Here is a 27,434-nt window from a genome sequence, read left to right as displayed (position 1 = left end):
AATCCAAGGTGGTCAACATCAGGGGTCAGCAGGACATTCTCTCCTGGCGCCATCGTCTCACAGCATGCTGTTTTCTGATAGGTCAAGAAACACATTCTGCTGCATCTCTCTCCAGCTGGCGGTGATAATCTCAAGGGCAAAATGACTGACATTCAGGTTTGACAGTACACCACGGTGCTTAGGGGCAGTGGGGTGCTTGAGGGCCCTGGAGCTGGAAGGTAGGAATTCAAATCCTGAATCTGCCCTATACTTGCCTTGTGACCTTGAACAAGTTACTTAACTTTCATGGTCCTTGGGTTCCCTCATCTGTAAAATGGGGATGGCAAGTGTCTACCACGTAAGACAACTGTGAAGGTTAAATACATTAACATGTAGAACACTTCGCACAGTGACTAGCACATAGAACATGTTCAATAAATTATTTAATGAACATTTACATAGCACTTAGACTATGCCACATACAGTTCTAAGCCCTGTACCCAAATTCATTCATTTCATATTTATAAACCTTAAAATAGGTATGATGTTCATTTTCAAAATAAGAAAACGAGAGCCACTGAGAGGTGGGGTAACTTGCGTTGTGGCCCTATAGTTGGTCATGGTGGAGGTGTCTGCCACTAGAATCTGTCCTGTGACACATGGCCCTAGCCCTGGTCTCTGCACACGGTGAGCGTGGCTTGCACTATTGAAGCCCTGAACGCACAGGACACATGGAGCAATCAGAAAGTGCACATCACCGCAGGCTGAGCAAGCACACAGTCCGGTGACGCTTGGGGGAGCAGGGGGACAGCACTTGTGAGAGTTAAATTTTCAGACCACGTGGAGGAAAGATATGCTCTATCACAGCAATTAGCCAAGGCGGGCCTGACTCAAGGGAAAAGCAGGATCTTACACTACTGAAGGATGGGTCTGGCAGGCCAGAGAGAGGCCTCTGAAGACATACAGCAGTGCCTTGGCAGGACACCGAAGAGACTGGACATAAGGCACCAGCGTGGGACAGGGCCATTGAAGGGTTTCGATGGGAAAGATGAGGCTCTCAGGCTGGGTGCATGGACCAAAGGGCAATTTTTTCACACTTTCTATCTTCTTTCATAAATGTTAAACATTTCATGTTTGTTAGCGTAATCTATCCCATTATATCCTTGAAGAATAAACAATATTCTGACTGTATAAATTTCATTATATGTCTCAGGAAGAAATGATTCAACTAAGAAATAGAAACATTGGTATCATAATCCTTGTGATGAGAGTTTTTAAGAAACAGACATTTAAGATGAAGACTTTATCAAAATCATAAAACAATACATAATATCCAATGACTTTAGCCCATGGATATAAGTGAAACTCAGTGACAACCTGAAACATGTTTGAGAATTCTTAAGAATGATTAGGTTGAAAAGGTCGCAACTCTAAGGGAAAAGGGTACGGGGCGCAGCAAGCCCCAGCTCTTTCCCATTATACCTGAATGTAATCTGAGTGTTCTGACACTCTCTCCAGCAGTCCCCGGTGCAGATCTGAGGACAGGGCTCTTGTATGGGGCATTGTCTAAAATCTAAAGGCAGAGCCCCTCCCTTGTGGTCCGCTTTATATTCACACACTGACCTGTCAAACACATGACAACTCAGTCATCCATGGCTGCCTTTTTTGATCTGTCCTTAAGAGGGAAAAAAGAGTTAACTGAACTGGACTGAATTAGCTTGGTGAAAAATAAAATGTCTCCATTTATCGAAGTGTGGCACCAATTTGTGATATCTTTCTCTTTGGACTGCTGTCCTCATGTCAGACAAGATACTGAATAATGCAGTCTGACTGCTCAGCTGAGCTGTTGACAGGTCAAGGAAAATGGTGCTTTTAATCAGGTAGAAAATGAACACAGACATGCTCACACTGAAGAAAGTTTATATAAATTTAAAATTTAGAATTAAAAAATTTTTATTTTAGAAATCAGAACTGATAAAGTCTGAGCATGGTAGAGGATTTTAAAGTATCTTTTCAACTGATAAAAGCATTTTAAATTCGTATTTTAAAAAGTTTTTAAACTAATAAAATGCTTTAACATTCTAAAGTTGTTAAGTAAAAGCTTACTTTTACCTTGTGATTGTAAATTTCCTAATTTAAAGAATTTTTCTAAGTAAACTCTAATTGTAAATTTTGGTAACAGTACTTAAAATATTTTAAGGAATCGTTAGTATCTCTTCTATAATATTGCTTATTGGTTTATTTTGTAGAAGAAATATTGAGTAAATAAGTAAAGTGGTGAGAACTTGAAACTGTCCTTCAGTTTCTGCTACGGACTAGTCTTCTATAGATAAGTCAGAAAAGCAAACCAATCTTATAAAGCAATAAAAATGACCACTGCGGAAATCACTAAGGCATTTGGCAGTGATCGGAGTTTTTCCTTTGTCCTTCCTTTTCTCTTTTTAAAAACATAAATACATTCCTTTGAAACAAGAATACCTATGACAGGGAAGAGACTATTAAAGTGAAAAAGTATGTGCCTGTCACAAACAAAACAAAACCAAACCAAACCCACGGAAGAACAAAGATCTATTAAAACTGATTAACTGTCCTTTAGCATAAAACAATGCAAATTGTATAAATATCCGGCTCTAGGACTTTAAGTCTTTCAACGAGAAGTCACGTAACAACACTGGAAGCTCTCGAAGGCATTTAAAAACAAGTATTATTATGTCTTCCACAATATCGCTTTCTAAGCCCCATTAATGCTAAAATTATAAAGCAAAGTCCATTTTGGCCTACAACCTGATCCATTTTGCATTTAATAAGTGAATTCAAGTTATTTGAAAAATCCAGGCGCTGTCCCACCTGGCTGGAACGGGGGCCGGGACGGGGAGGAGTGGGTAGTAGAGGAGTAACTTTCTCAAGCACCATTCATTCCTTATTGTACGCGCACACACACAAAAGCATAACTTTAAACTATCACAGAAGAACTTCTGACATTAATTATGTTCAAAAGGGAGTAGCCTATTGATCTTCTTGTTTAACTGAGGGAGTGGGCTCTAGAGACCTGGGGCTTCATTTTGGTGACAAATGTAGTTGGGAGGGGGGGAGGAATATAAGAACTGTAAAACATAAAAGCTTTAATGAGTCTGAAAAGAGGTAAAGAAAAATCCTCAATTACAGTGAAGCAAGGGCAAAGACAATGACACTAGGCCTAATAACGACTGATGTTTATCTTACTTTAACTGTGGTGCCGGGCGCCTTTCTGAGCACTTTGCATGTTAACTCACTCAATCCCTGTAATGATCCTATGAGGTGAGTGCTATTTTAACTTACATTTACAGAAGAAGAAACGGAGGCACAGAGAAGTTAAGGAGCTTACTCCAGGTAACACAGTTATTAAGTCGCAGAATGAGGATTCAAAGAAAGGCAACCAAACTCCACAGTCCACGCGCATTAGCCATAAACTGTACTTCTTCCTCACACATAGGGGTTCTAATCTGTTCAGTTGTACCGTGAGCTCAGAGATGGTTGGTTTCAACGAGTCCAATACAATTTCTTAAGGATTCTTCCAATCAGAAATGACTAAGTCCAAGACAGGTAAAAGAGAACAAAGGCTGAAAAGCAATAGGTTTTGAAATAACTGTGCCCATTATTTTCTGTTGGCCCCTCCTGCTGCATCTGCCCTTCGCTGTACCCCAGGAAGCTGACCTCGAGTGCAGCACCTGGGCCGGCTTCCCATTGGCTTCCAGTTATGCTCTGCCACTGGGAGGCACCTGCAAGAGATGGGAGGAGAGAAAGAAGGGGAGGCAGGGTATTTACTCCCCACCCCACCCCATTCCACTGCGGAGGCTGCAGTCCCTCCCTGCCGTGGTGACATTTCACCAGTAGCTTCTCCACAAACAGTGCAGTCATGGCTGCAGCTACAGCTACTCCTTCACACCCGAGCATGGCAGTCACTTTAGACACTGCTGGCCTCCAGGGTTACACTAGTCCTCCTTGGCGTCCTTAACCCTGGCCACCCCTCTGTGAATACTCTCCTCACTAAACTTTCTTCGGTTATCCATTGTGCGTGTGTCATCTGTTTGCTGCTGGGACTCTAACTCATACAGGAATATAAAATAAATGCTATGAACTATTCACCTAATTTAAAACAGTTAAGGATAAAGGTTTATCCTATTTATCTAATAAAAAGAGAACCAAAGAAAAACAATATATCATGATTTTTCACATGAATTATCTACACTTCCCTTTTCCCTTCAATTTCTGGTTTATGCTCCATGACTACTTATTTTAACACTATTTTTTTTTCTTCCCAAAATACACATAGTGGCGTACTTTACAAGTGATAATTCACTGTTAGGCACAAAAAAGTTCCTAGCTTTCATTTAACAATACTTTTCACATTCACAGAGCTAGAATACTTTACATTCAAAATTATTTTCAATTTAGGATTACATTATTAAAGACTGATGGCTCCTGTACTTCTGAAATGGTGTGATTACTGCAGGTGACTTGGACTTGAATAATATGACCTCATGTTTATATTTGGCCTTACTATTGATAACACATTTTCACAAACAGAATTTTTCTCGATATGTTTCCAAAGGAACAGTAATCAGTAAGATGGGATATGGTTACTCATGCTGAGATCTCACACAATCGAAATACCATCTGATCATCACACCTTCTGATTCTCCCAACCCCTTACTCCCAGCAGACCTGCTTGTGGCCACACACCATCACCCCGATTGTTTCCTAATCCATTTGTTTGTACTCGCCTGTCTCACCAGAGCACATTACAGCTTATGACCCCTCAGATGTTCCACCATTTTTATCTGGCCAATCGCTAATCCCTCCCAAGTAACCCTGCTGACTTTGTCACTTTACTCACTCATCTTCTATAATCTGAAACACAGTCCCCACCACCAGTACTCATTGCTTTTATGAAGGTCACCAACAAACTACTTTTATCTAAGGCAACAGCCTCAATCTCTTTGACCTCTCAGCTCCATTTGACACCAATGACCATTCTTCCTTTTTTAGACTCTTCTGTACTATATGGAAGCCGAAAATTTCTCCTACGTTTCCAATTAGTCCTTTTCCTTGTCATCTTCCTCCTTTGACGCTGAGGCAGGAAACACTGGATATGTCTTAAGGTTCTGTTTTCAGACCTCTTGATCTCCCCTCTGCCATGGTGATTTCTTAGTCTCTCACTACTTCACCTATCACCAGCACATGGACTGATAAATGCTAAATTTTTTATCTTCAACCACAATCGCTTTATACTTTGCAATATCACCTTTACAAATGTCTGTTTAAAGCATGAGATTAAATATCCCACTTGTACCTAGAAGTCAACATGTCCAAAACCAATCATAATCTCTTGGCTTTTATATCAATTCTGTCTGATTTTCCTCCTAATCCAACCAGTCTCCTGGTCACTGAAGGCGAGGCACCCTTGACTCCAGCCTTTAGCTTTCGTTCCTCATCGATAAGCTTCCAGACTCTCCCCATTCAGCTTCTGGACATAGGTCTCTATTTCCTAGCTATTCATCTTCAGTTACCCTTCTGACCACAAAGCCACATTATCTCCAGCCTAGACTTCTGTAATGGCCTCTTCAATCTCTGCTAATCCTTCCTTGTCCAAGCCAGCCTAAAATATGGCTGAGCAGCATGTGCTAAAGCTCAAGTTTATCCTCAATACTTACCTGTCCCCAAAATTCTGGCCTCCAACTTCCACCCAAATAAGAACAAAATTTCTTAGCTTGGCTTTCAAAGCCTTCTGGATATGACCCAACATATCTGACCAAATTTATTGCCCACCACCTAGTTCTCAGGTACAACCTATTTACTGCTCTAAATTTTGTATTTTATTTTTAACTAAGAAATAAAAATGCCACCACCTATTTCAAAGAATTAGGATTAGAAGAGTGTTAAATAAACATGAAATGCTTTATATGACAAAGTACTAGTACTATTCAAAGATAAGGTATATGAATCGAGACATGGACCTTGCATTCTTCATAAAAATTAACTCAAAATTGATCACAGACCTAAATGTAAAACTTGAAACTATAAAACTTCTAGAAGATAACAGAGGAGAAAAATCTACATGAACTTGGGTATGGTAATAACTTTAACTACAACACCAAGGCATGATCCACAAAAGAACTGATAAGCTGGACTTCATTAAAATTAAAATCTTCTGCTCTGTAAAAGACACTGTTAAGAGAATGAGAAGATAAGCTGGAGGCTGGGAGAAAATATATGCAAAAGACATATCTGATAAAGAACTGTTATCCAAAATACACAAAGAACTCTTTAAACAATAAGAAAACAAACAACCAAATTAAAAAATGGGCCAAAGATCTCAACAGACACCTCACCAAAGAAGATATACAGATGGCAAATAAGCATATGAAAAGATATTGCACGTCATGTCATCAGGGAAATGCAAATTAAAACAACGATGAGACACCACTACACCCAATCAGAATGGTCCAAATCCAGAACACGGACAACACCAAGTGCTGGCAAAGAGGTGGAGCATCGGGAACGCACATCCATTACTGGTGGGAATGATAAATGGTACGGCCACTTTGGAAGACAGTTTGGCAGTTTCTTACAAAACTAAACATACTCTTACCATATGATTCAGCAATTATTCCATGGTATTTACCAAAAGGAGTTGAAAATAATGTTCACACAAAAACCCGCACACTAATGTTTATAGAAGCTTTATTCCTAACTGCCAAAAATTGGAAGCAACCAAGATGTTCTTCAGTAGAGGGGTGGATAAGCAAACTGTGGTACATACAACAATGGAATATTATTCAGTACTAAAAAAGAAATGAGCTGTCAAGCCATGAAAAGACATGGAGGAACCTTAAATGCATATTACTAAGGGAAAAAAGCCATCTGAACGGGCTATGTACTGTACAGTACCAACTATGTGACATTCTGGAGAAGGCAAAAACTAGAGACAGTACAAAGATAAGTAGTTTCCTGGCATTGGAGGTGTGGGGGACGGGAGTGATCAACAGGTGGAGCACAGAGGAAATCTGGGGCGGTGAAAAATACTTTGATACTACAAAGGTGGACACATGTCACTACATACTTGTCAAAACCCATAAAATACGCATGAACCCTAATAAAAAGTATGGACTTTGGGTGATGGTCATGTGTCAATGTAGGTTCATTAGTTGTAATAAATGCACCACTCTGGTGGGGATGCTGATAATGGGGGAGGCTGTGCACATGTGGAGGTAGGAGGTATGTGGGAAATCTTCCACTCAATTTTGCTGTGAACCTAAAACTATTCTAAATATATACATATATATATATTTTTTAAGTTTGCTTTTTGTGTATCTTTCCTCATCCATGGGTTTTCCACCCCTTTCTACTATAAACTACTTGCAGGAATTATATCTCATTAACCTTTTTAGTCGTGGCATCTGACAGCACTTAGCATATGGCAGATGCTTAACAAATGTATGCTGAATAAATAGTTGGTGCCTAATAAAAATTTTTAAAACCTGAGCTAATAGTTGAATGAGTAAATCAATGGTAGTTCGGTACAAATTTCAACAAGATATAAAGTCCTCAAAGAGCAGAGAATATCTTTTTTTCTGAATAACCAAGATTACTTATATCTAGACCTGACAGTATATTAATATAATGTTTTTCACTTCTTTTTTAAGAAATGAAAATATATTGCAATACTCACAACTGCCAATATGAACTGAAGTAAGTTTCAAATTGGTGACTTCCTATAAAATCAATTCAACTAGCCAGTTGAATTTTACCAACCAGGTCTACCAGTTTAGGTATTTGACCATGATACAGATTCATTTGGGATTTTTATGACAAATACTGAAAAAATTTATTCCATAGCAGTACAACGGGGTTTGAAGAAGTTAAAGAAATTTAAAGAAATGTTCTCTAATGATCCTCTTTATAAAAACCCTAAGAAATGAAGTGTCCAAAGAGAAATGCCACTAATAAACACACCTTTAGCATATTTCGATCATGTTTCTTAAACCATGCAAATAGGGCATAAGAGGCAAGGTGCAATTCAATATTGTTTTTTTTTTCCTTTTCTTTTAGGAAAAAAAAAAGTCAGTACCCAATCAAATTAATGATATCACAGATTAAAGTACTACATTCTCTCTCCTGGGACTGGGCAAGCACACTAAATATATGAATGGCAAAACAGAACCTAATACATAAACGTCTATCGGGACTAACAGTAATTTACTTATTAATATTCTCACAGGGTATCTTTTATGAGATCTCATAGGCAAGACAATTAAAACCTGTGGTCAGTGACACCGAAGATCACGGACAGCAAATTCAGACCCAGATGATTTTCTATCATGAATAGTAATAAATATATTGGTGAAAAGTCCTAAAACTTGAAGATTTAAAGATATCGATGATATTAAGGCATGTTTTATCAAGAATATCATATTCAATCGAGTTTAACTTACTACTTTCTCCCAGTGAAAAAATAATTATTTTAAATATAGTTGATCAAACAATTCACACATTGTCCAACATAAGCCCTATGGATTCCAACAGTTCTCCATCTCTTTAAAAATAAACTTCTCAAACATTTTTTTCTAGCCCCCCTAATACATGAGAATACAACTAGCAACAAGCATAAAAGTTCCTTAACTTCTAAATTTAACTAAAATTTAACTAAAAATTCAGGTACGATTTTGCATTTTACTCCATACCACAATCATATTTCTCTTGATATAAGAATCTTTTCTCCCTAAATCTTTAGGAAAAATGCCATTCTGGGAAGTTGTGTCGTGTTCACCCTGGTGCTCTGAGCAGATCCTGGCCCACGGCCTACCACATGTCCACTAGTCATCTGGGGCTGGGGACAGGGACTGGGAATCAAGTTCTGTTTATTTTAGAAGCAAAACAGTACAACTGGAAAGGAGTGATGAGAACAAGCCACCGGGCACCTTGACAGGGCCAGACCCAGCACGGACCCAGGCTCCGTCTACGTGACCAAGGCCAACCCAATACCCCTGCTCAGCCTTTTCCTGGGAGGAGAGAATGCCTTTACCTGGGCAGAGGTGCCCTCTACGAGGAGACGCAAGTTGGCCCTAAGTCCCTCTGGACTAGGCACAAAAGGAACAGAGGGCCCACAATGACTTTGGCCAAGAATGCCCCTAACTGGCCCTCTACCTGGGACAAAGCTAAGCTCTGGCGAGGAAGCTATGGTGCCCACTCTTTTCACAATTTGTGCTCAGCCATGTGAATTTATGAAATATTCACCGTGCTTTCAGGTAAAGCCAAAGTTTAGAAATCTACCCTGTGTCCTTACTTGGGCCATGCGAGATTCGCCGAACACAAGATTTTATAGCGATACTGATTATAATACCTTTGACCCGCATAGTAATAAAATGAATTTTCTACTTAATACAGTGAATACTTTTTACTCAATTTCAATGTGGTTTAGCTTATTTCATCAAGATTATTATTGAACATACATCTCAAAAAAACTAGAAAATCTATCAAATTTACTGTTTTCTTCCAAATGTATGTCCTTTTTGGTCAGTATAAAACCTGAGCTCCTAAATTCCACTTGAGATTTTTAAAGTTGAGAATATATGATTACTTTGAAATAATTTCATTTAACTTACTTAAAGCCAGTCTGTGGATGCTGTGGAATATGGTCACAGAGAGCGCCACCACTGCCTGGCTCACGCCACCTGGCAAACACCGCCTCCCGCATGTGACGGGTGGCGCATTACGTACTGCTCTTCTGCAACACCAAGGTGGTTATCCCAGTCGATAGGTGGAAGAAAATTAAGCTTAGAAAGGTTAAGTAAGGTCACGCAGCTAATCAACAGCCTGAAATCCAGACCTGATTCCTAAACCCGAACTCTTAATACCTATCCTCCACTCCCTGCAGAATGGTCCACTATTACTATATTTATGTCTTCATGTTACACCGTAAAATACTTAGGTGGAAGAAGTTAAATATATCTTCTGAATCAAATACTAAATTACGTTCAGTATGATTTCTATTTTTAATTTACTTGGGGCATTTAATTTCTTTGAAAATGAAAAATGAGTACATGAAACAAAATATATTGTACACCCCAAGTAAACAAAATACCTGATTAACCTGAACACCCCCATTCCCACACCAGGCTCCATAACAAAGAAGTCGTCACACTCAATGCAGAGCTGCCCTGGGCACTCACTAACCGGCTCCTTGGGAACCTACCAGGTGGGGAATGACAGACAGAGAGCATAGCTCCAAGTCTCCAACTAGAAAAGAAAGGGTGAAATTACTAAGTAGTTAGCAAAGAGCTAATGATACGAGTATATGGCCACTATAAAACCCTCCTTCAAAACATACCTCACGATTTTAATAAGCTTTCTTGCTATTTACTAAAACAACTATCTCTCTGCTCATTCCCCAACCTATAAAATTATGTTCAATGGTCAAGAGCAAGCTCAAAGGCCTTAAAGAAGCGCTTCCCAATTTCTAGCAAGCTGTCCACCTTTCCACAGCAAGCACTGTGTTCCACACAGTTCATTGTGCCTGGATGACAGGTCATTGCTCACATATCCTTCTCAAGCTTATGTGGCTACCAGTCCTCTACGAATTATACCTTCGAGCCACCCATCCCGGCCCTAGTAGAGTTTTACATACATGTTTGTTAAAACGACTTTACAAAACTGGCAATTTGAATTAAGGTTTACTCTAGGCCAAGCTGATTCATGCCATTGCTATTTAAGTGGCATTAGCACTTATGTCAGAAAGTGTTCTGAGCTTAAAATATATTTAAAATACATAAAATTATTTTATTTGATATATATTTAACACATAATATGTAATATCATGTTAATATTTTTACATTTATATTATAATTCTACAATAATATACTATTACATTTAATGTATCAAATCAGAGAGCAATAATTTACCCTTAAAATATAAGTTCAAGAAAACAAATATCAAATGTCTGGATCCTAACGTTCTTAGAAACTATATAAATGCATGCAAGGAAAATCATTTCACAATCAAATTAATTACTTTGTTTTTCTATCACCCACAGCTGTTTAAAACACCCTGGCCACAGGTAACACCGTCACCATATATTAAACAATCAGAAACAGCTCTTGTTTTTCAAAAGTTAAAGTTTTATTGTTATGAAAAAAGTGATGTGGTCATAGAAGCTATTCTCTTAGTGAAAACTAACAACAGGGACAAGATTTGGTAAAGCCAAAACCACAGTAAAGAAATACATATAGTAATTACAATGCTAGAGTGAACACACTTTAAACGCATTAAATTCATAAACAGCTACAGAAATCCATATTGTGTTCAAAGAAGCCAAAGCGTGGTTCAGTGTTCAAAACTAAATTCTCAAGAACAGTTACTATGTTGGTACTAATTTGACTATTGCCATCAACTCAAAACACATAATTCCTATTCTCTGAAACAAAACCCAAATAAATAAGACAGCATCTCATTAAAAACAAAAACACAAAGCTCAAACCTCTCCATCAAGACTAAAATGCCAAGTCTGACTCAAAAACTACAGACCTGACATTGCTGTAATACAGTTTTTACAACGCTGTGTTTCATCAGATTTAGGACACGGACTAAAGACACATGACTGGAATACTCTCTCTTGTTTCTTTGCCTTTACCAACCAACCTCTCCTCCACACACGCATGAAAGCAGAATGGTTAAGTCTAATCTATTTTAGCCCAGAAATAAATCTTAGAGATGTTCTCTTCTTTTCCATCCTCACTGCCAAGTGACCGCCATCAGGTCTCACCTCAACAGCCATACTTACTTCTTAACTAGTTTTCCTGCCCCAAGTCCTTCTCCTCTTCCCTTTCCAGCCCTGTTCCCAGCAGATCCCCCAGGCTACAGGGCTATGTGTGTAAGATATTACTTTGATCATATTACAGTCCAATTTAAAAACCTTTCATGGTTCCCCATGAAACGCCTATACAATGTCCAGTCCTTAGCACAGAATTCAGATCTAATGTTTACATGCCTGTTTCTCTGGGCTCTAAGGGCAGAATTTATATCTTCATGACCTCTAATTCCCATGTATACAGTAAATATTCCAAAAATAATGAAAATGAAAACATCATTTGATAGTCAGATCTGAAATATGGAAAAAAAATCATCTTGATGGACAGGAGGAGCCACGCTGAGGCGGCAAGGGAATGAGTCAGGAGACTTGCGAGGGCCTTCTTCAGGTCTTTAGATTATGACGTGTTTGTGATAAAGGTTTGCTGACTGTAGGAGTTTTCTGAACCCAAACTAGAGTTATACCTCCAATAATTTCAAAATTACACAAGAAGTAACTAGATGGAATACTTGAAATTAGGAATATCAAGTTTCAGATGTGAAGGTACCACAGGAGCATCACTAGAGAGGGACCTGTGCACATTATGTAAAATCCAAACTAGTGAAGGCCAGTCTCCTGTCTGGCCCAGACTCTGACAGTTTTAAAGTGGATAAGGAGAGTAAGGTCAATTTGGAATTTTTGCCAATTTTAGCCAATAGACAAGAAATGAAAAAATAAACAGAACAATATATTTCCAAAACAATTTAGAAACATATAGTTTGACTTTCCGATGCATTGTTCTCAAAATATACATTTTCATTACTGACAATTAACAAAGATTATTAACCTACATGCCAACAACCTCCCTTGCTTGTTGGTTTTACAAAGAAATAATCCTCTCAAATTCTATCTTAAAAGTTAAACCAAAAAATGTACATGTTGATTTACAAAAATTAGTGCACTGGGGTCGCTGGAATATAATCTTAATACTTTCCTATCAGAAACCTCAAGAGGACTTACATATTATATCTTGTATCTGATCATATCATAACAACCTGTTCTCTTTAACTACTGGACTCGCTATGTGTTATCCTGTGTCCGGTGCCTAAGAGCTCGTTAATTACCTAAACTATATCTCCATAGGTCTTGTTAATTACCCGTCTCCTGTCTCAGAGGACCTTGTTAATAACTTGTACAGTCTCTCTAAAGAGGTCCTAACAACACATTAAAATTAAAGATGCTTTTCTTTTAGCACCTGTCAAGTGCTGTAAATTGAGAAATTTTCACATCAGTTTATTAGCCTACAGTAGTTTTTGTAGATTTTTTTTGGCTTGTTTTCTTCTCTCACAGAATCTCTCTGTATCTCAATCTCTCGGCTCAAAATAATAATAATAACTTAGCAAAGTTTGTCTTTTTTCATTACAGAGCTTTTTTTGTTTTCAATTTTGAAGTCTATAAATATCAATTTGTATTAGTGAGTTAGCAAAAGGATGGCATGGTTGGTATCTGCAAATTAACCCATTGGGAGATGTACCAATTAATGAGAGCTATTTAATGAGTATTAGGATGACAAAGGGTAAAAAAGTTTCAAGTGGTATCTGGGGAGTCGAGCATAAAGTTCTAGTTAGTGTTAAGGGAACTAATCACGTCGCATATTTCATGTTCCCATCACTGTTTCACCGGATACATTCTGTAAATCCCTGGGCACTAATGGATTAACGCATCTAAAAATCACCTCGAAAGTTTTTGTTTTCTGCCTCATAAATGAGGCTATACATTTTCAGCCGTGTAAAAGATTTACAGCCTGCCATGAATACCAAATTATCTTTAATATTAGACAAATATAAACAAAAATAAATATTGCTATGTAATATTTATATGCCAAAGACAGAGCTTTAAATTTATGCAAGGAAAAAAATGTCCATAAGGAGCATTATAAAAGTGAAGGTTTTAAAACTAAGAAGAAGATCTTTTATTACACTTTTTAAAATTAAAATGTAAGCCGACAGTAAATGACCTATCATTTTTTATGGACATGTTATACAAATTCATAATCATGGTTACATGCTTATAGGCTGATGGTGATTTCGGATTTGTGAAAATTAGAAACACATTTAAATATACATTCCAGGTAACCAATTTTTATAGCTTCTAAGAAAGCTATGATACAGCCATAGACAGGAATCAAACAGTGAAGGAAAGAAGGAAAGGAGGAAGAGAAAGAGGGAAGTGGGTGAACCTGATCCCAAAAGTAAAAGGCACACTGTCATGCAAAATTGTAAAACATTAGTGAGAAACATGAGGTCTTCATCTTAGACACCATTTCTGCACCACCCTAAAAAATAACTATTTGGCCCAAGTTTGTCAGCTAAGAAGCAGACAGGTTCTTCCACAGCAAATACTGCAAATGAAAATATGTGCATATATTCTCCAATAAAATCAATAATACTAATACTGTAAAACATACTATTATCATAGAGCAATTAAGAGTTTGCTACATGGTACTCACTAGAATGAGGCAGAAAATAATGACGCCTAGGTTTCACTTGAATCCTGAGAAACGATTCATCCACAGATGTCATAAATATTTAGTAGACAATTCTGTCTGGTCTTCGATGCCTACTCTAATTTAGATGTTTCTTAGCTATTCGGCCAAATCTCAAACTGCTCTCCACATCCCAGTTTTAGTTAAGCTGATCTCACCATGCCCTCTGCCTTAGTTAGGGTCCTGTAAGCAAAGCAAACATGACTAAGTTGTCGATTCAATTATGCGTGTACAAACCCAATTCCTCAATCCTAATTGTCAAAAAGAACTTACTGAACTCTTATGAAACAGAGTTCAATATTTAGATCAGCAATTTTTAAACCTGTCTGAGAATCAGCGGGAAGTTTTTAAAATGTTGATTTTTATCTCAGGCCCATTCACTAAAGATTCAAACTTCAGTCTGAGGTAGGACTCAACATACCGCAGTTTAAAAAAATCCCCAGGAGCCCTTGATGCTCGGCACTGGGGACATGCGCCAACCTAGGTGCTCTGGGCCTGCAACAGAAGAGTTGGCACAACTATGAAGACACTCACCTAGCTTTGTAAGGAGGACTGAGACCTCGGCACAATAAACACCATCTAGCAATTACGTTCTTTTGTATCAGCAGAAATCAAAGAAGGGAAACACCATGTTAGAAATCAAGAAAGAATGAAAGGGCTTTTAGCACTAAGGAGAGATGAGCTTAGGACACTCAGGAGAGTGAAGAGTGCATTCTACCACTAAGCCAAGGAATGGAATGGCAAGGTTTAAAAGGGCAGTAAGGAAATTAACTTGCATAGAACAAAGAGATGAGGAATAGTAAAAGAAAAGCTATATTGCTAAGAAAAACCTAAAATACAATAAGTCTTGAAAAAGAGAAAGAAGAGTTTGGATCTGGTGTTACAAATCAGTAGTTCTTAAACTTTTTTGAACTAGGCTTTTCTTAAACAGAACAACAGGTGCTATGGCCCCTGTGCCCTAAGTACTAAATAATATGTGCTGGAATAAATGCAATAAATGCAAAATTGCAGTAACTTAATACTCTGAGAATGTGTCATGCAGACAAGTTTCAATTGGCTATTCTTAGTTAGGTGGACTTCCACGTGCATCCAGGGACCCAGGCTATTCCTACCTTATGGCTCCACCCTTCTCATAGATCTCCATTCAGCTAGAGCAGGGTTCAGAAAACTGTTTTTGTAAAAGGCCAAACAATAAATATTTTTGGCTTACCAGGCCATAGTCTCTACTACTCAACTAGCACGGAAATAGCCATGAGCAAATGGGCAGGCTGTGCTCCAATAAAATGTTATTTACAAAATCAGGCAGCAAGCCAGGTCTGGCCTCCAGATCTGGTCTGAGGCAGGAAGGAAGATGGAGGCTGATACAGGTTTTCATGGACCAGAACTGGAGTGCTTTATATCTCCTCCACTGACTCAACAAGCCAGAACTTGGTCACATGTCCCTACCTAACCAGGGGTCTAGCTATGTCTCCGTTAAAAAAGGAAACCTGGTTTGATGAACACACCCACACATTTCCACTTCCCAGTGGAAAAACGGCCCAGTGTTAAAGAACTGGCTGTGAACAAGTTATTGAAAATGGCAGACAAACATCTGGGTATGTTTGTTTTTGGAAAACTATGTACTGATGCAAAAGGCATTACTTTACAAATTGTGGGGCTAACTACACAACAGATTAGTCGATACAGATGGTGCTCGACTGCCTCTGATTTATAATTAAAAAGCAACAGTTGAAGCAATTTTAAAACACAAACTCGATACCAAAAACAAACTGATAAAACATCTTCCTGACAACTACAAGAATGCCAAGTGCACTCTCATGTACCTGCGTAGTCGGGGTTTCGCATCATGCCAAGCGTTAGGATCCAGACGTCTGAGAACCGGCATCTATGGCAAACACAGCACCGAGTAGGTACCACGCCCAATTCATTTTCCTTGGGGTCCACAGCTAAACCGTTTTTCTTAACTGGCTGCACTGAAGTTGGGATACGACTGAGCTCTGGCCAATGGGACAGATGTGGAAGTAATGTACCCCACTGCCACGCCTGGCAGACAAAGATGGGATCCTCCACTCTTTCCCTGCTGCATGAGCTTAAGGAAGGAGCCTGGTCTCTGAATAACTGTACTGAACAGAGCACCCACTTCTCTCGTCCCCATCTCTCCGTAAATTACTTTGTGACAACAATGAACAATAAACATCCACTGCAATAAGCCACCAAGATCTGGGGTTGTTTATTACAGGGGATATAACCTACCCTAATCGTTAATATGGAGTTCTTAATAAACTCCAGAAATGTGCTATTTAGAGCATGAAAATGAAAATTTAGTAGTTCTCAGAACTCACTCGGATTTTTAATAATGTTTAGCGTTACATAAAAATGCACACATTTGCCTGTATGGATCTGTTTTCAGTCTATCCGAAAGAACTTCACAGCCCACACCGAGCTGGAAGCAGGGGAATAAGGGAACAAAAGCATTTTGGAAAATCGATCAACGCCACTGTGCTCATTAATCAAAAATGTTTTTCTAACACCTACTACCTACCAAGCACCATGCTGGAGATTAAGGGCCGAAGGCTGAATGAAATGGAGGCGCTGCCCTTGAGCTGTTCACGGAGGGAACAGAGGGACTGGTCTATCAGTGAACAATGGGATGCCCACAGAAAGGAAGACATGTGTGAGAAAAAGCTGCAGCACAGGAAGAGCCACCTCCCCTACAAGAGCAGGAAAGGCTCCAAAATGCAGGGGCCTGGAAGAGGAAAGACACTGAGAGTTAGCAATGCAGGGAGAGGTGTTTGAGTCCTGTTCTCTGCTGAAGCAACCCGACCAAAAGCCTAACTCATTTCCTCTCCAGTTTGATGCAAGACTGTAGAAGCTAATCCAAGAAAAGAAGCAAAATGCAGCCTTTTTGTGATTTACAAGGTGATTTCTTCAGGTGGATTTTGCTGACACTAAGAAATAAAAACTCTAACTTTTAAGAAAGTTTTCCTTAGTACTTGAAAATTTCCTGGCATAAAGCAAATTCTCCAGTTGAATCATACACATTACTCAGAGAGTAATAATATAGTTCGTACACACCTGCACTCACAGGTGACCAGGTTCACTCACCAAAATGAAACCCGTTCCACAGCTACATTTACTTCCCTTAACGCTGTTGACCATTCTCACAAACTTGGGGCATGAGACCAGGAAACTCTGTAACTACTTATTTAGCGCTACTGGAAAAAAATAATTCACAGCCCGTGTCCCAGTGATGTGAGTCTCTAGCTTCGAAAGTGCGTTTGGTTTAGATGCTAGTGTTAGAAATCTGAAACGTCCCATCCAACGGAAGGGTGCTATGGGGAGGAAAACAAGAATATGCTGTCATGGAAAGATAAAACTAACTCCACTACATCCCCCCAAGTGCCACGCAAGATAAATGTGAACTGCACTCTCCCCCCTAGATCTATTTAGAGTCAAGCCTTTTTTGATTTACTGCCATTAGAGTTACCCCTTTATTGCAAATGTTTTAAATTTACCACAAAGATGGTTTGTGACGCAAAAAGGAAGAGTAACTTCCCGGGAGTCTACAAATGTTTCTGTCCTCATCTCTGGCATCTCACAGAATATGAAGATGAAAGAACGTGAAAAAAAAGTCTTAAAAATGAAAATGCATTGTTTTTTACATATTTGCAATCATTTTATACATATCACAATACAGCTCTAATTTTGATAGAAAAGGCATTAATATTGAAATAATCCCCAAACAAAACCCAAATCTGGCAAAATGCCACACTTACTTTTAAAATGTGTGGCTGCCCAAGTAAATAGTCCAAGTATAGAACAATTAAAGGTTTGAAGATATCTATTTTTCCACATGCTGCCATAATTTTAAAAACATTATTTTCCTACCATTTCCCATTTTTCTTGCTTTTCTTGGCTCTGAAATTATATGTTACCCAATCTCTAAGTTATCTCAGTTATTTATAACAATCTTCTTCAACAAAAGTTCATTAAGGAGGGAAAAAAGCAAATGAATTTCTATTTACTCCTGTAATTTAGGACAAAGCAATATGTGAAGTATACTATATACCAAAATAAAATATTTGAGAACAGCGTATCAAAACTATGGACTCTTTAATAAAATATTAATGCCATATGATAAAAAGGTAATTTTTGGTGTATAAACTATAAAGAAAACTGACCGATACTTTCTAAAGCTAGAGCAAATACTCATTTATTAATAAAAGAAAACAAAGAAATACACACTTGCCTTTGAAAGGTTTAAATGCATGTTTTAATGTGTCATTAGAAGTTTAGAGTTGGGAGAGCACAGCCTACCTAGATGGGTGAGTGTTAATACTATATTTTCTGTTTACAATGGAACAAAACACTATTTTTGAATAAAATATGATAAGACAGTATATAAAACATAACAGCAGCCACTGTTTATGGATTTCCTATTTGGGGCCTGGCTTTGTACCATGAACTTTATTTATCGTTTATTGTCATCCAGTCCTACCAAGTAAGTATTATTTCCCTTGTTTCAAAGATAGAGATGCTGAGGTTTACAGAGGTCACAGAGCCATTAAGCCAGAATTCCCAGTGAGGGCTGTACACTATACATTATAGAAAAAACTGTTACATGGCAAACGTTCTACTATGCAGTTCTATGATAACTGCTTAAGATTCCAATAAATTCATCTTATTCTTTGCTTGAGGTTTTCTTAATTGACTATTCCATTGTTCATTTCTGCAAAATTCACAATCTTAAATGTACAGAGTTTCAACATGTACTAAGGAATAAGAAAAGTATCATTACGTATATACTTATCATAACGGTGATTACTTCTATGACTATAAATCATCATATAGTCTTTGATGTATTTTAGCACCCACAAAGGTCACAGAATTCCAATAAGCATTCACAAATAAAACTACTTCTAAATAGCCATTTGAAATACAACTTATCACCTAAATTTCTGGCTTGAATTAACACCCACTGGTGATTCACTCTCACGTGTCTCATCCAGAGCTATGTTGTTTTCCGCATTAGTTTCAGTGAGTTTCTGGCTCGCATAAATAGAAATAGACTAGGGTAGATATTAAGAATCTTTCATCCTTCTAAGATAAAAAGTTCAAATCCAAAGACATATGCAACATCACCTGGCTCCATAATTAATTATAAAAGTATTTTTCAAAGGAAATAGGATATTCAAGTATTTAAAGGAATATTTGATATTTTTAAATATGGTATTTTCAAAATAGCACAGCTTCCCCCACGTTAAGCTTACCTGGAAGATGGCATTGTATTTGAAGCCCTGAATTTTGTTGTAAACGGATTAGTTGACTCATAATCAAAATAGTCCTGACGATTTTCACTAAACGCACTAGGAGATTTGAAGTCACAAGGGCTATCGGATGCCCCATTGTTAAGTTTATCAGATCTTCTGCTATCTTTTTTCCCAGTCACTCTTTCAAACAGGCTAACTCTCTCCCTTTTCTCTCTTTTATTTTCTTTTCTTACTTCAACCGATTTTGAAAATAAATTCATGCTGCTGTCCCATGATTCACTGCTTTCCTCAAATGGATTTTTCTTCCTTGGCAGTGTTGCAAATTTTTGGGGTAATGAAGCAGTCACATTTGTAAATGGGTCATTTTGTCTTCCGAAAGTTGATTCACCTTCATCCACGCTGCTATCAGGTTGGTTCATTTTAGAAGTATCAAAGCTTAATGTTCTTCTGTGTGGAGATTTGAGACTTCCTGCAAACAATTTTGTAGTTGGTACAAAATCAGTGACACATTACATCACACCATTTGACACATTCTGTGTGCACACTGCTGCTTTTAGAATGAGAGCAATTAGCTATTTAAAGATATTAACCTTTAAAATAATCAAAGAAAACAATCCTAAAATGCCAAGGTATAGCAGCCTTAAGTATGTAGGCTAATAACAATTAGTGTATTTATTGTGAGACAATCAGTAATTTACTCAGCTCAGAAAAAAACAATGTCAAAACTAGAGGTTCTGCTTGGCCTAACAGTGTTATAAATTCTCAAAGTTTTTTTTTTTTCATCATTAGAATTAAATTTACTTTCTTATTTCTGAACGTAAAAAGGTTTTTTCTAGGAACTTTCTAATTAGATGGAATTTTCATTTATGCTGCAGACTTTCGAGACAATAAAAATCAGCAGTTAAGAAGCCAGGCAATGAAAAGTGACTGGGACTCATTTTTATTACCATCTAGTAATGTAAATAAAATATGGAATGCAGACACGCTCTGCCTTTAATAAACTTATTGATTTTGAGTACAGTAGGTATCGATAAATATTTGATCACTAAATTTAGAAAATACTACCAGGAATCTAATTTTTATTTTCTAACTTTCGAAGTTAAACTTTAAAAATTCAAAGGGTATTTCAGGCCACTAAGGACACAATTAGAAAGAATGTGTCACTTACCACTTTCCGGAACCGTTCCAAAGGACTCTAGCTGACGTCCGAGGAGACGCGTTTGCCCCACCGAGCCAGACTTAAGTTTCTCGGAAGATACATGGGCCCCAGTTAAATCAGACATCGAATGCGCTGAAGAGAGTCGCTGAGGACCCAACAGGAAAGGCTTTTTTGGTTTGGATTTCATAGATATTTCACTACTTGAAAATTCAGAATTGACATCGGGCATGTGAGAATTTGGAATGATTGCAGAAGATGTATCCGAAAACGTCCCATCGTTTTTTCTACCTTTCATCTTATCTTTTAATTTTGCAAAAGGAGATCTTGTTTTGTCCTTCATTGATAAGTCAAACATACTTGCTGTCATATTGTTCCTCATGAATTGAATGTTGACCTTTATCTCACCCCTGTTTTTGGCTCTTTTTCCTTGTTTGGATTCTAATCTAAACCACCTTAAAGAGAAGGAAAAACTGGGTTGTAACATGTCATGAAGAGAGGATATCAAGCTTTGTTATGTACAAATAGCTTTGCAGGTAAAGCTATGATACATCAAGGCAATCTTAAGCAATACATGGGAATCTGTCAGCCAGAACACTCTGGTTTTTCTCATTAATTTTTAAAAATTCATCACTGTCTCTGCGACATGACATATACTAAAAAAAAAAACAAAAACAAAAAACAACAAAAAAAACAGGTCTTGACTAAGTTTGAAAAAGTTTTTAGATAACCTTTTCTTTCATGATTTGAAAATCATTCATCATCGAAAATTCTTACCAATGAGAGCTATTAACTGCATTTCCATCTGGGATAAGTGCTGTGATGGCCTGAAAACATTTTTTAAAGTTAAAAGACACTGAGGTACAAACTCTGAAAGAATCCATCAATATGAACTATTTTTCAGCACTATAAAATGATAATCACCACATTTTTAATAAAATATTTAGCCACTATCCCCAACTATTTCTTCTGTAAAAATTATTAAAAGAATTTTGTTAATATTGGAGATCACTATATATAGTTTGCTAATCATGAAAACTGCATGATATAATTTAGGTTAATGTAAAATGGGTCAAAGCCTTTTCTTGTATAAAAAAATGCAAAATGAATAAAATGCATAAAGTTACAAATAGTAATAAATCTTATAAAGAGTTTCTGAAGGCAAAAAGAAAGCTTAAATGCTTCCTGTTAGAATTTACTTCATTTACTATCGCTACTGTGACAATATGGAATAAAAATTATTTTAATTGGAGCCAAATCTTACACTTTTATTCACTTCCTGAATGTACAACACTGCCCATGATTAAATGATGTATAAGAAGCAAAGTTTACTTTGCTTTTGTTTACAGTATTTTTATCCATGAGAAAGTCTCCAGTTGTGTCACAAGTGGTCATTCTACATGGCGAACAGCCAAAAAACTGCAAAATCAAGCCTACAAGAGAGTTTCTACAATGTTTTCACATTACTTAACAATGAAGCATAATATCCATTCCTGCAGACAGGTTATTATTTAAATACAGCTCTAATCAAGTGTAACATATTTTCTTAGCTACAAAGGAACTCTGATCTAATTTTACATTAGCTCTTTCTCTCATTGTTACCAACAGGATATGCCAGAAGGCGGCACATTTACTATACATCATGTGGAAGACCTGTTCACTGGTCTTTCCAGACAGGAGAAAATTGGCATGTAACACATATACCAGCTACATCTTAGCAAGTAACACCCAAGAGAAATCCATTCTTGATTAATTTGGAGCAATCTGATCAATTAAGATCTAGATGCGTCAAAACAAGCAATTAAAAAAAATAATATCTTATAATAGAAAGCATTAACCTGAGACCCTAAACTTTAGAAAACTCCTTATCTAAGGCAAACGGTGAAATTCTGAAAGCATGGGGACTAGAAATGACGGCAATAACCTCTGTGGACTAGAGAACCCTGAAAAGCCAAAAACTGAGCACTTGAAAAGTCTGAAAATGAAACAAGGTTATATACCCAGTTATTAACTTACAGTTTCAGAAGATAGAAAAGTTTTCAATGAGGGAGAAATACTTCTAATAGATGGTACTTCAGAAATACTCTATAACATCTCGAGCTTTACAGAAAATAGATACACTTTTTAAGAAATGTACCAAAAACAAAACACCCAAGCATGTGAGATTTCCATGTGTATAGCAAATCAAAGCAAATCCAAAAAATAATCCAATAAATGAGGTGAGGGTAATTAAAATTCATAGATTTTTAGAAAAAAAGACCAAATAAATCATCTACTTTAACATCCTTATTTCGTAAATGAGGAAATTGAGGCACTGAGAATAAGTAACCTCCCAATGTCAGAGTAAAGTCAGTAAAAAAAAAAAATGCCCAAAGTTGTTGAACAACATCTGCATGAAAACAGAAGTTCTCTCATATCTGATGAGCCATATATGTTAAAGATTAAATGCACAGCTGGTAATATATGACACTGTATTTAATAAGGAGACATGACAGCCAAAGAGGAAGTCAATGTAGGTTTTCTCCTGCTAGAGTGTAAGCTCTATGAAGGTAGTTTGCCTTGCACTAAATCAATGTTTATTGAATTATTATTTCTAAAACTTATTATTTCTAAAACAACCAAGCAATGTGTGTGTGTGTTGCATTTTGTTTTTCAGTAGAGAACACTGAAGACTTATGTGAGCTTTAAAGAATAAAGTCAGTGTTTGAACACAATCTGTAAATACAGTATTTTCCATCCTCCTCCCACCCAGAAAAAAAAAAAAAAAAAATCCTGCAAAAAACGTCAACAAATAAACTAATTTAAAAAATAGGCATGACAAACAACTTTAACTGCTTTGTTTTGAAAGTGATATAACAGAGAAGTCTTAATGAGACCTTCCAAAATCATCCCAGAGATAAAACTTGTTTTCCTAGGCTTCATAAAGATAAAATAAAGACACAGCATTTGGGGCTTAGTGGATTAATGCTAATTTTTTTCACCTCTTCAGTACGGGATTTAAACTGCATAGGCCTCTGTTCAATTTTTAGTGGGCATAAGTCCATGTTCAAAAACCACCACACATGTGGGAACTATTCGCAAGCAATTGGTGCTGTGTGGTCAGAAACGGGACAAGATTGGCAGTAAGGGTGCCAGAGGCCAGAACGCAGGTGCACTGCAGAGACGCACACGAAAGTCCTAAAATCTGTGTGTGTTTGAGTCATACCTAACTCTAGGGACTCTGTTACTACTTTTCATGAGTATTAAAAAAAAAAAACACCACCACCCACTTGTTGTAAAAAAAAAAAAAAAATCAATAGATATTACATAACAGCATGAACAATTTTACCGTTCTATTATTAAGTGTATTATTCTCTTAAATCTCCTGCCAGAACCAACCCAGACACCCATTAAAGTGGGAGATACAGAAGTTCTCTTTCCTTGCCCCACTCAAAGTGCTCAGGCTCAGAAACCTTTCCCCCTCTCCTCAAAAGAAAAAAAAAAGGCATTTAATTTCAAGGTATAAAAATAAGTAAAATAATAGTTTTAGCTGTCACACTTCTTTGCCTAACATGACACAACTGGAAGACAAGCTGTAAATACTTGTCTTCAGTGTCAAGAGTAAAAAGTGTCACACCTAGCAGTTTCATGGGACTTCTAAATCAGCTGGTAACCTTCATCACTCATATGGGTTTTCTAAAAAGCACTTGGGAATATGCTGACAAGGTTCAGCAATGTGTAGAATATTAAATATCTTTCTTGCAATACACCAATGGCTCAAATCTGTCTCTTACTATGTCACATGTACAGCTGTGCTGGAAAAGGAAACTATTAAATATATTAAAAAACTAGAAATATCACCAATAAATATATCTCATCAAATATGTGGTCCCCATTTATCCACAAATAGGGATTTAATAACAAATGAAAATCACTTTGAATGCAATAACATCACAAGCCCTGTTGATAACATTTTAAAGCATTCCTTCCTCTGCCCCCCGCCGCCAAAAGTTCTAACCAATTTCATATAGTAGCCAATAGAGAATTTCTACAGGGAGACTACAATATTAGAGTCTTGTTTACAGCCAAATGTACTGTAATTGTGATGCTGCTAAAGATAAAGAGTAAAGCAAGAAGAAACTCTGAAAGCGTATTTCATCCTCAGAATCTTTGGGTTCGCAGGTGCACCTACTTTTACTTGGCAAATTTACATTTCAGAGAAGGCCTGTAATACATCATTCATTAACATTAAAAGTACTATAAACGCGGTATGAAATATGAAGTTACAATATACTTAAGTTCATGTTCAAAACACTCTGAATATTACATAGTGACATCCAAAATTGGAAATTTGAAATAAATTATTTGAAAATTATCCATTTTTTCTATTTAAATTTGATGAACTCCTCAGAGGAAAATGAATGACACTTAGTAGGTATCAAACAGTTTTACTGATACATAGTCAACTTTAAATCTTTTAAAACCTTTCTCTGACCTTTTTCCTAAAATATTTCCATCTCTTGAACTAGTCTAAATATTTACCATTGTTCATCTTGCATTCCTAATATTTATCTCTCTACCCTTTTACCCTACACATATTAACTTAGGTAAAGAGCTGATTCAAACTTTTTTAAAAATAAAAAACTCTAATCAAGAGAAGCTTGCAGGAAGATATGTATAAAAAACAAGGGATGGTTGTTTTAAAATATAAGAAATTAACATAAACTTCAAGAAAGTTATAAAAAAGTTTCTAAAAGGGTAAATAAATTTCAGTTATGGCTGAAAGGAACACCAAAGCTATTCTGAAAATTTGAATTCCTCTTATAAAGTCAACTTATATTTTTCTCTCATTAATTCCATTTATAATTCAATTATAATGTTCTCTCAGACTAAAAAGATTGTAAGTTTAAGGCAGGGGTGAGTACACTAATCTCTGAAAACATTTTTCAATTTAAAACATAATATCCTAGTGTTAACTGATATTATGGTTTTTTAAATTAGAATATATGCAGCTGAAGTTTGAAAGTCATATTAAAAAGGTCATGTTTTCATTGAAGATGTCATTAAATCATTTTATCACAAGAATTTAACTATTGTTTCCAAACTTACAGTATCTAATACCGTCTAAACACACTGGCTTTGCACAACTAAATCTGAAGTAATACACCAGCTCCAACATATTGTAAATTCAAAGGGCAATGCTAGCGTGATCAAGGTTTAGGATGTTTGTACATACTTTTAAAACTTTTTTTCTTTGAACAGCTTTAGACTCCACCAAGATGTACTGACCCTGAAAAATGGTTGAGCTCAAATAAAGGTCAACTGTTTATAATGCTGAAATGAAATACTGCGTTCTAAACTTGATAATTATCTTTTGACAGTTTCAGAATTATATATATGTATATATAAATAAACATTATATGGGCAGATTCAGTTTTCTGCTATTCCATTTCCTGGAAAATTCTACGATTTAAAGATCGTAACAATTTACATACACGTTGTTTTGGTAAGTCAACACTTGATCCAGTCTTGTTTGTTATTAGTGAAACAATGTTAACCGTTAAAACCCAGTTCAAAGTATTCAATTATTTAAGATGATTACCTCAAACAAATGCGAGAGTAAGGGATTACTGATGACTCCATTTAAAAAATGTTTCTCCACAAGAGCTATTTTTACTTGAGATTCATGCAAATATGGCGCTTAAAACTGGGTCATATTTCAGTCCAAAAACCAATGCCCCAGGTATACAAATAATTTCCAAGAACAGAAAATCCGTAAGATATAAACTCCCCCAAATTCAAAATAAATTACATAACTTACTCTGTTTTCCTTCTTTGTTTGTCCTCAAAGATGTCATTGAGATTGATTGCCACCTGCCCTAAAAACTTATCCAGACCCACCAGGGACCTGTGCATAACTATGAGGAAAAGAATGTATTTCTCTGGATTCCCCTGCATCAGCAATCCAGGGAGCTCAAAGGAGGCCTCTTCCTTCCAGACTGGCTCAAGGGTTTTCTCAGCTACGGAGGTGGAGTACTTTTCCTTACCCAGCTGAATTATAGTGTATGTGTCATTGGTGCCACTTTTGCCTTTTGGCTTAAGATCTTTGGCTTGGAGCACTGTGACCTGCACGTGGGTTGGAAACCACTTTTGGGCTTGCTCGGACAGCATCATTCTGTCCTTTCTCTCTGCACCGAGCTCCCAAGCACAGGCAAGTGCCCCTCCCGGAGGGAGCGCCTAATGCTTAATCACTGCATCCTAAGGGCACTTAACGGGAGACGGACAAACTCACAACTGTCCAACTTCCCTAGGGCTGATGTCAAACAGCTGCACCGGGGCAGTCCGGGGGCACGGCTGCTCTGGGGACGTCCCCTGTCCTCGGGAGACACCTGGGGCTCACCATCACCTGGCCGCGCCGTCCGGCCCCCGCGTCCGCACCTTCACTCTCCGCCCGCCGAGGGGACAAGCCCTCGGCGACGCGAGCGGCTACCCGGCCCACCGGCAGGAGAGGCCTGGCCGCCGGGGCCCGGGCGGAGGGCTGCGGGGGTGAGGGCGCCCCCCGCCCTGCAGACTACAGCTCACCAGCCCCAAACGCAGCCTCCGGCCCCCGCCCGCCTCCTCGTGGCCCCGCCGCCTTCTTCTCCTGCGCGCCCCCCGCCCTCCCAGCGCTGGCCCGCGGGC

The 27,434-nt window shown here is 37.6% G+C and overlaps 1 protein-coding gene across 2 annotated transcripts in view; it reads right to left on the bottom strand.

Annotated features, from left to right (window-relative positions):
* Positions 1 to 27,227, bottom strand: part of RAB11FIP2 (RAB11 family interacting protein 2) — a 38,920-nt gene extending 11,693 nt beyond the window's left edge. The window contains exons 1-4 of one of the 2 annotated variants that reach the window (XM_039871080.1): positions 26,575 to 27,227; positions 20,787 to 21,229; positions 19,619 to 20,087; positions 2,178 to 3,737 (exon numbers count right to left, since the gene is read on the bottom strand). In XM_039871080.1, coding sequence (XP_039727014.1) covers positions 3,614 to 3,737; positions 19,619 to 20,087; positions 20,787 to 21,229; positions 26,575 to 26,927 — 1,389 coding nt within the window. In that variant the 5' untranslated portion in view covers positions 26,928 to 27,227 and the 3' untranslated portion in view covers positions 2,178 to 3,613. Of the gene's footprint in view, positions 1 to 2,177; positions 3,738 to 19,618; positions 20,088 to 20,786; positions 21,230 to 26,574 lie in introns of those variants that run through there. The other variant, XM_039871079.1, reaches the window with a different exon arrangement.
* Between the last annotated feature and the right edge of the window lie 207 nt (positions 27,228 to 27,434).

The sequence above is a fragment of the Pteropus medius genome, unplaced genomic scaffold (genome assembly GCF_902729225.1).
Source record: "Pteropus medius unplaced genomic scaffold, Ma_sr-lr_union100, whole genome shotgun sequence".
NCBI lineage: Eukaryota > Metazoa > Chordata > Mammalia > Chiroptera > Pteropodidae > Pteropus > Pteropus medius.
Note: the sequence above shows the minus strand (reverse complement) of the source record. Positions and strands in the feature narration are given on the sequence as shown.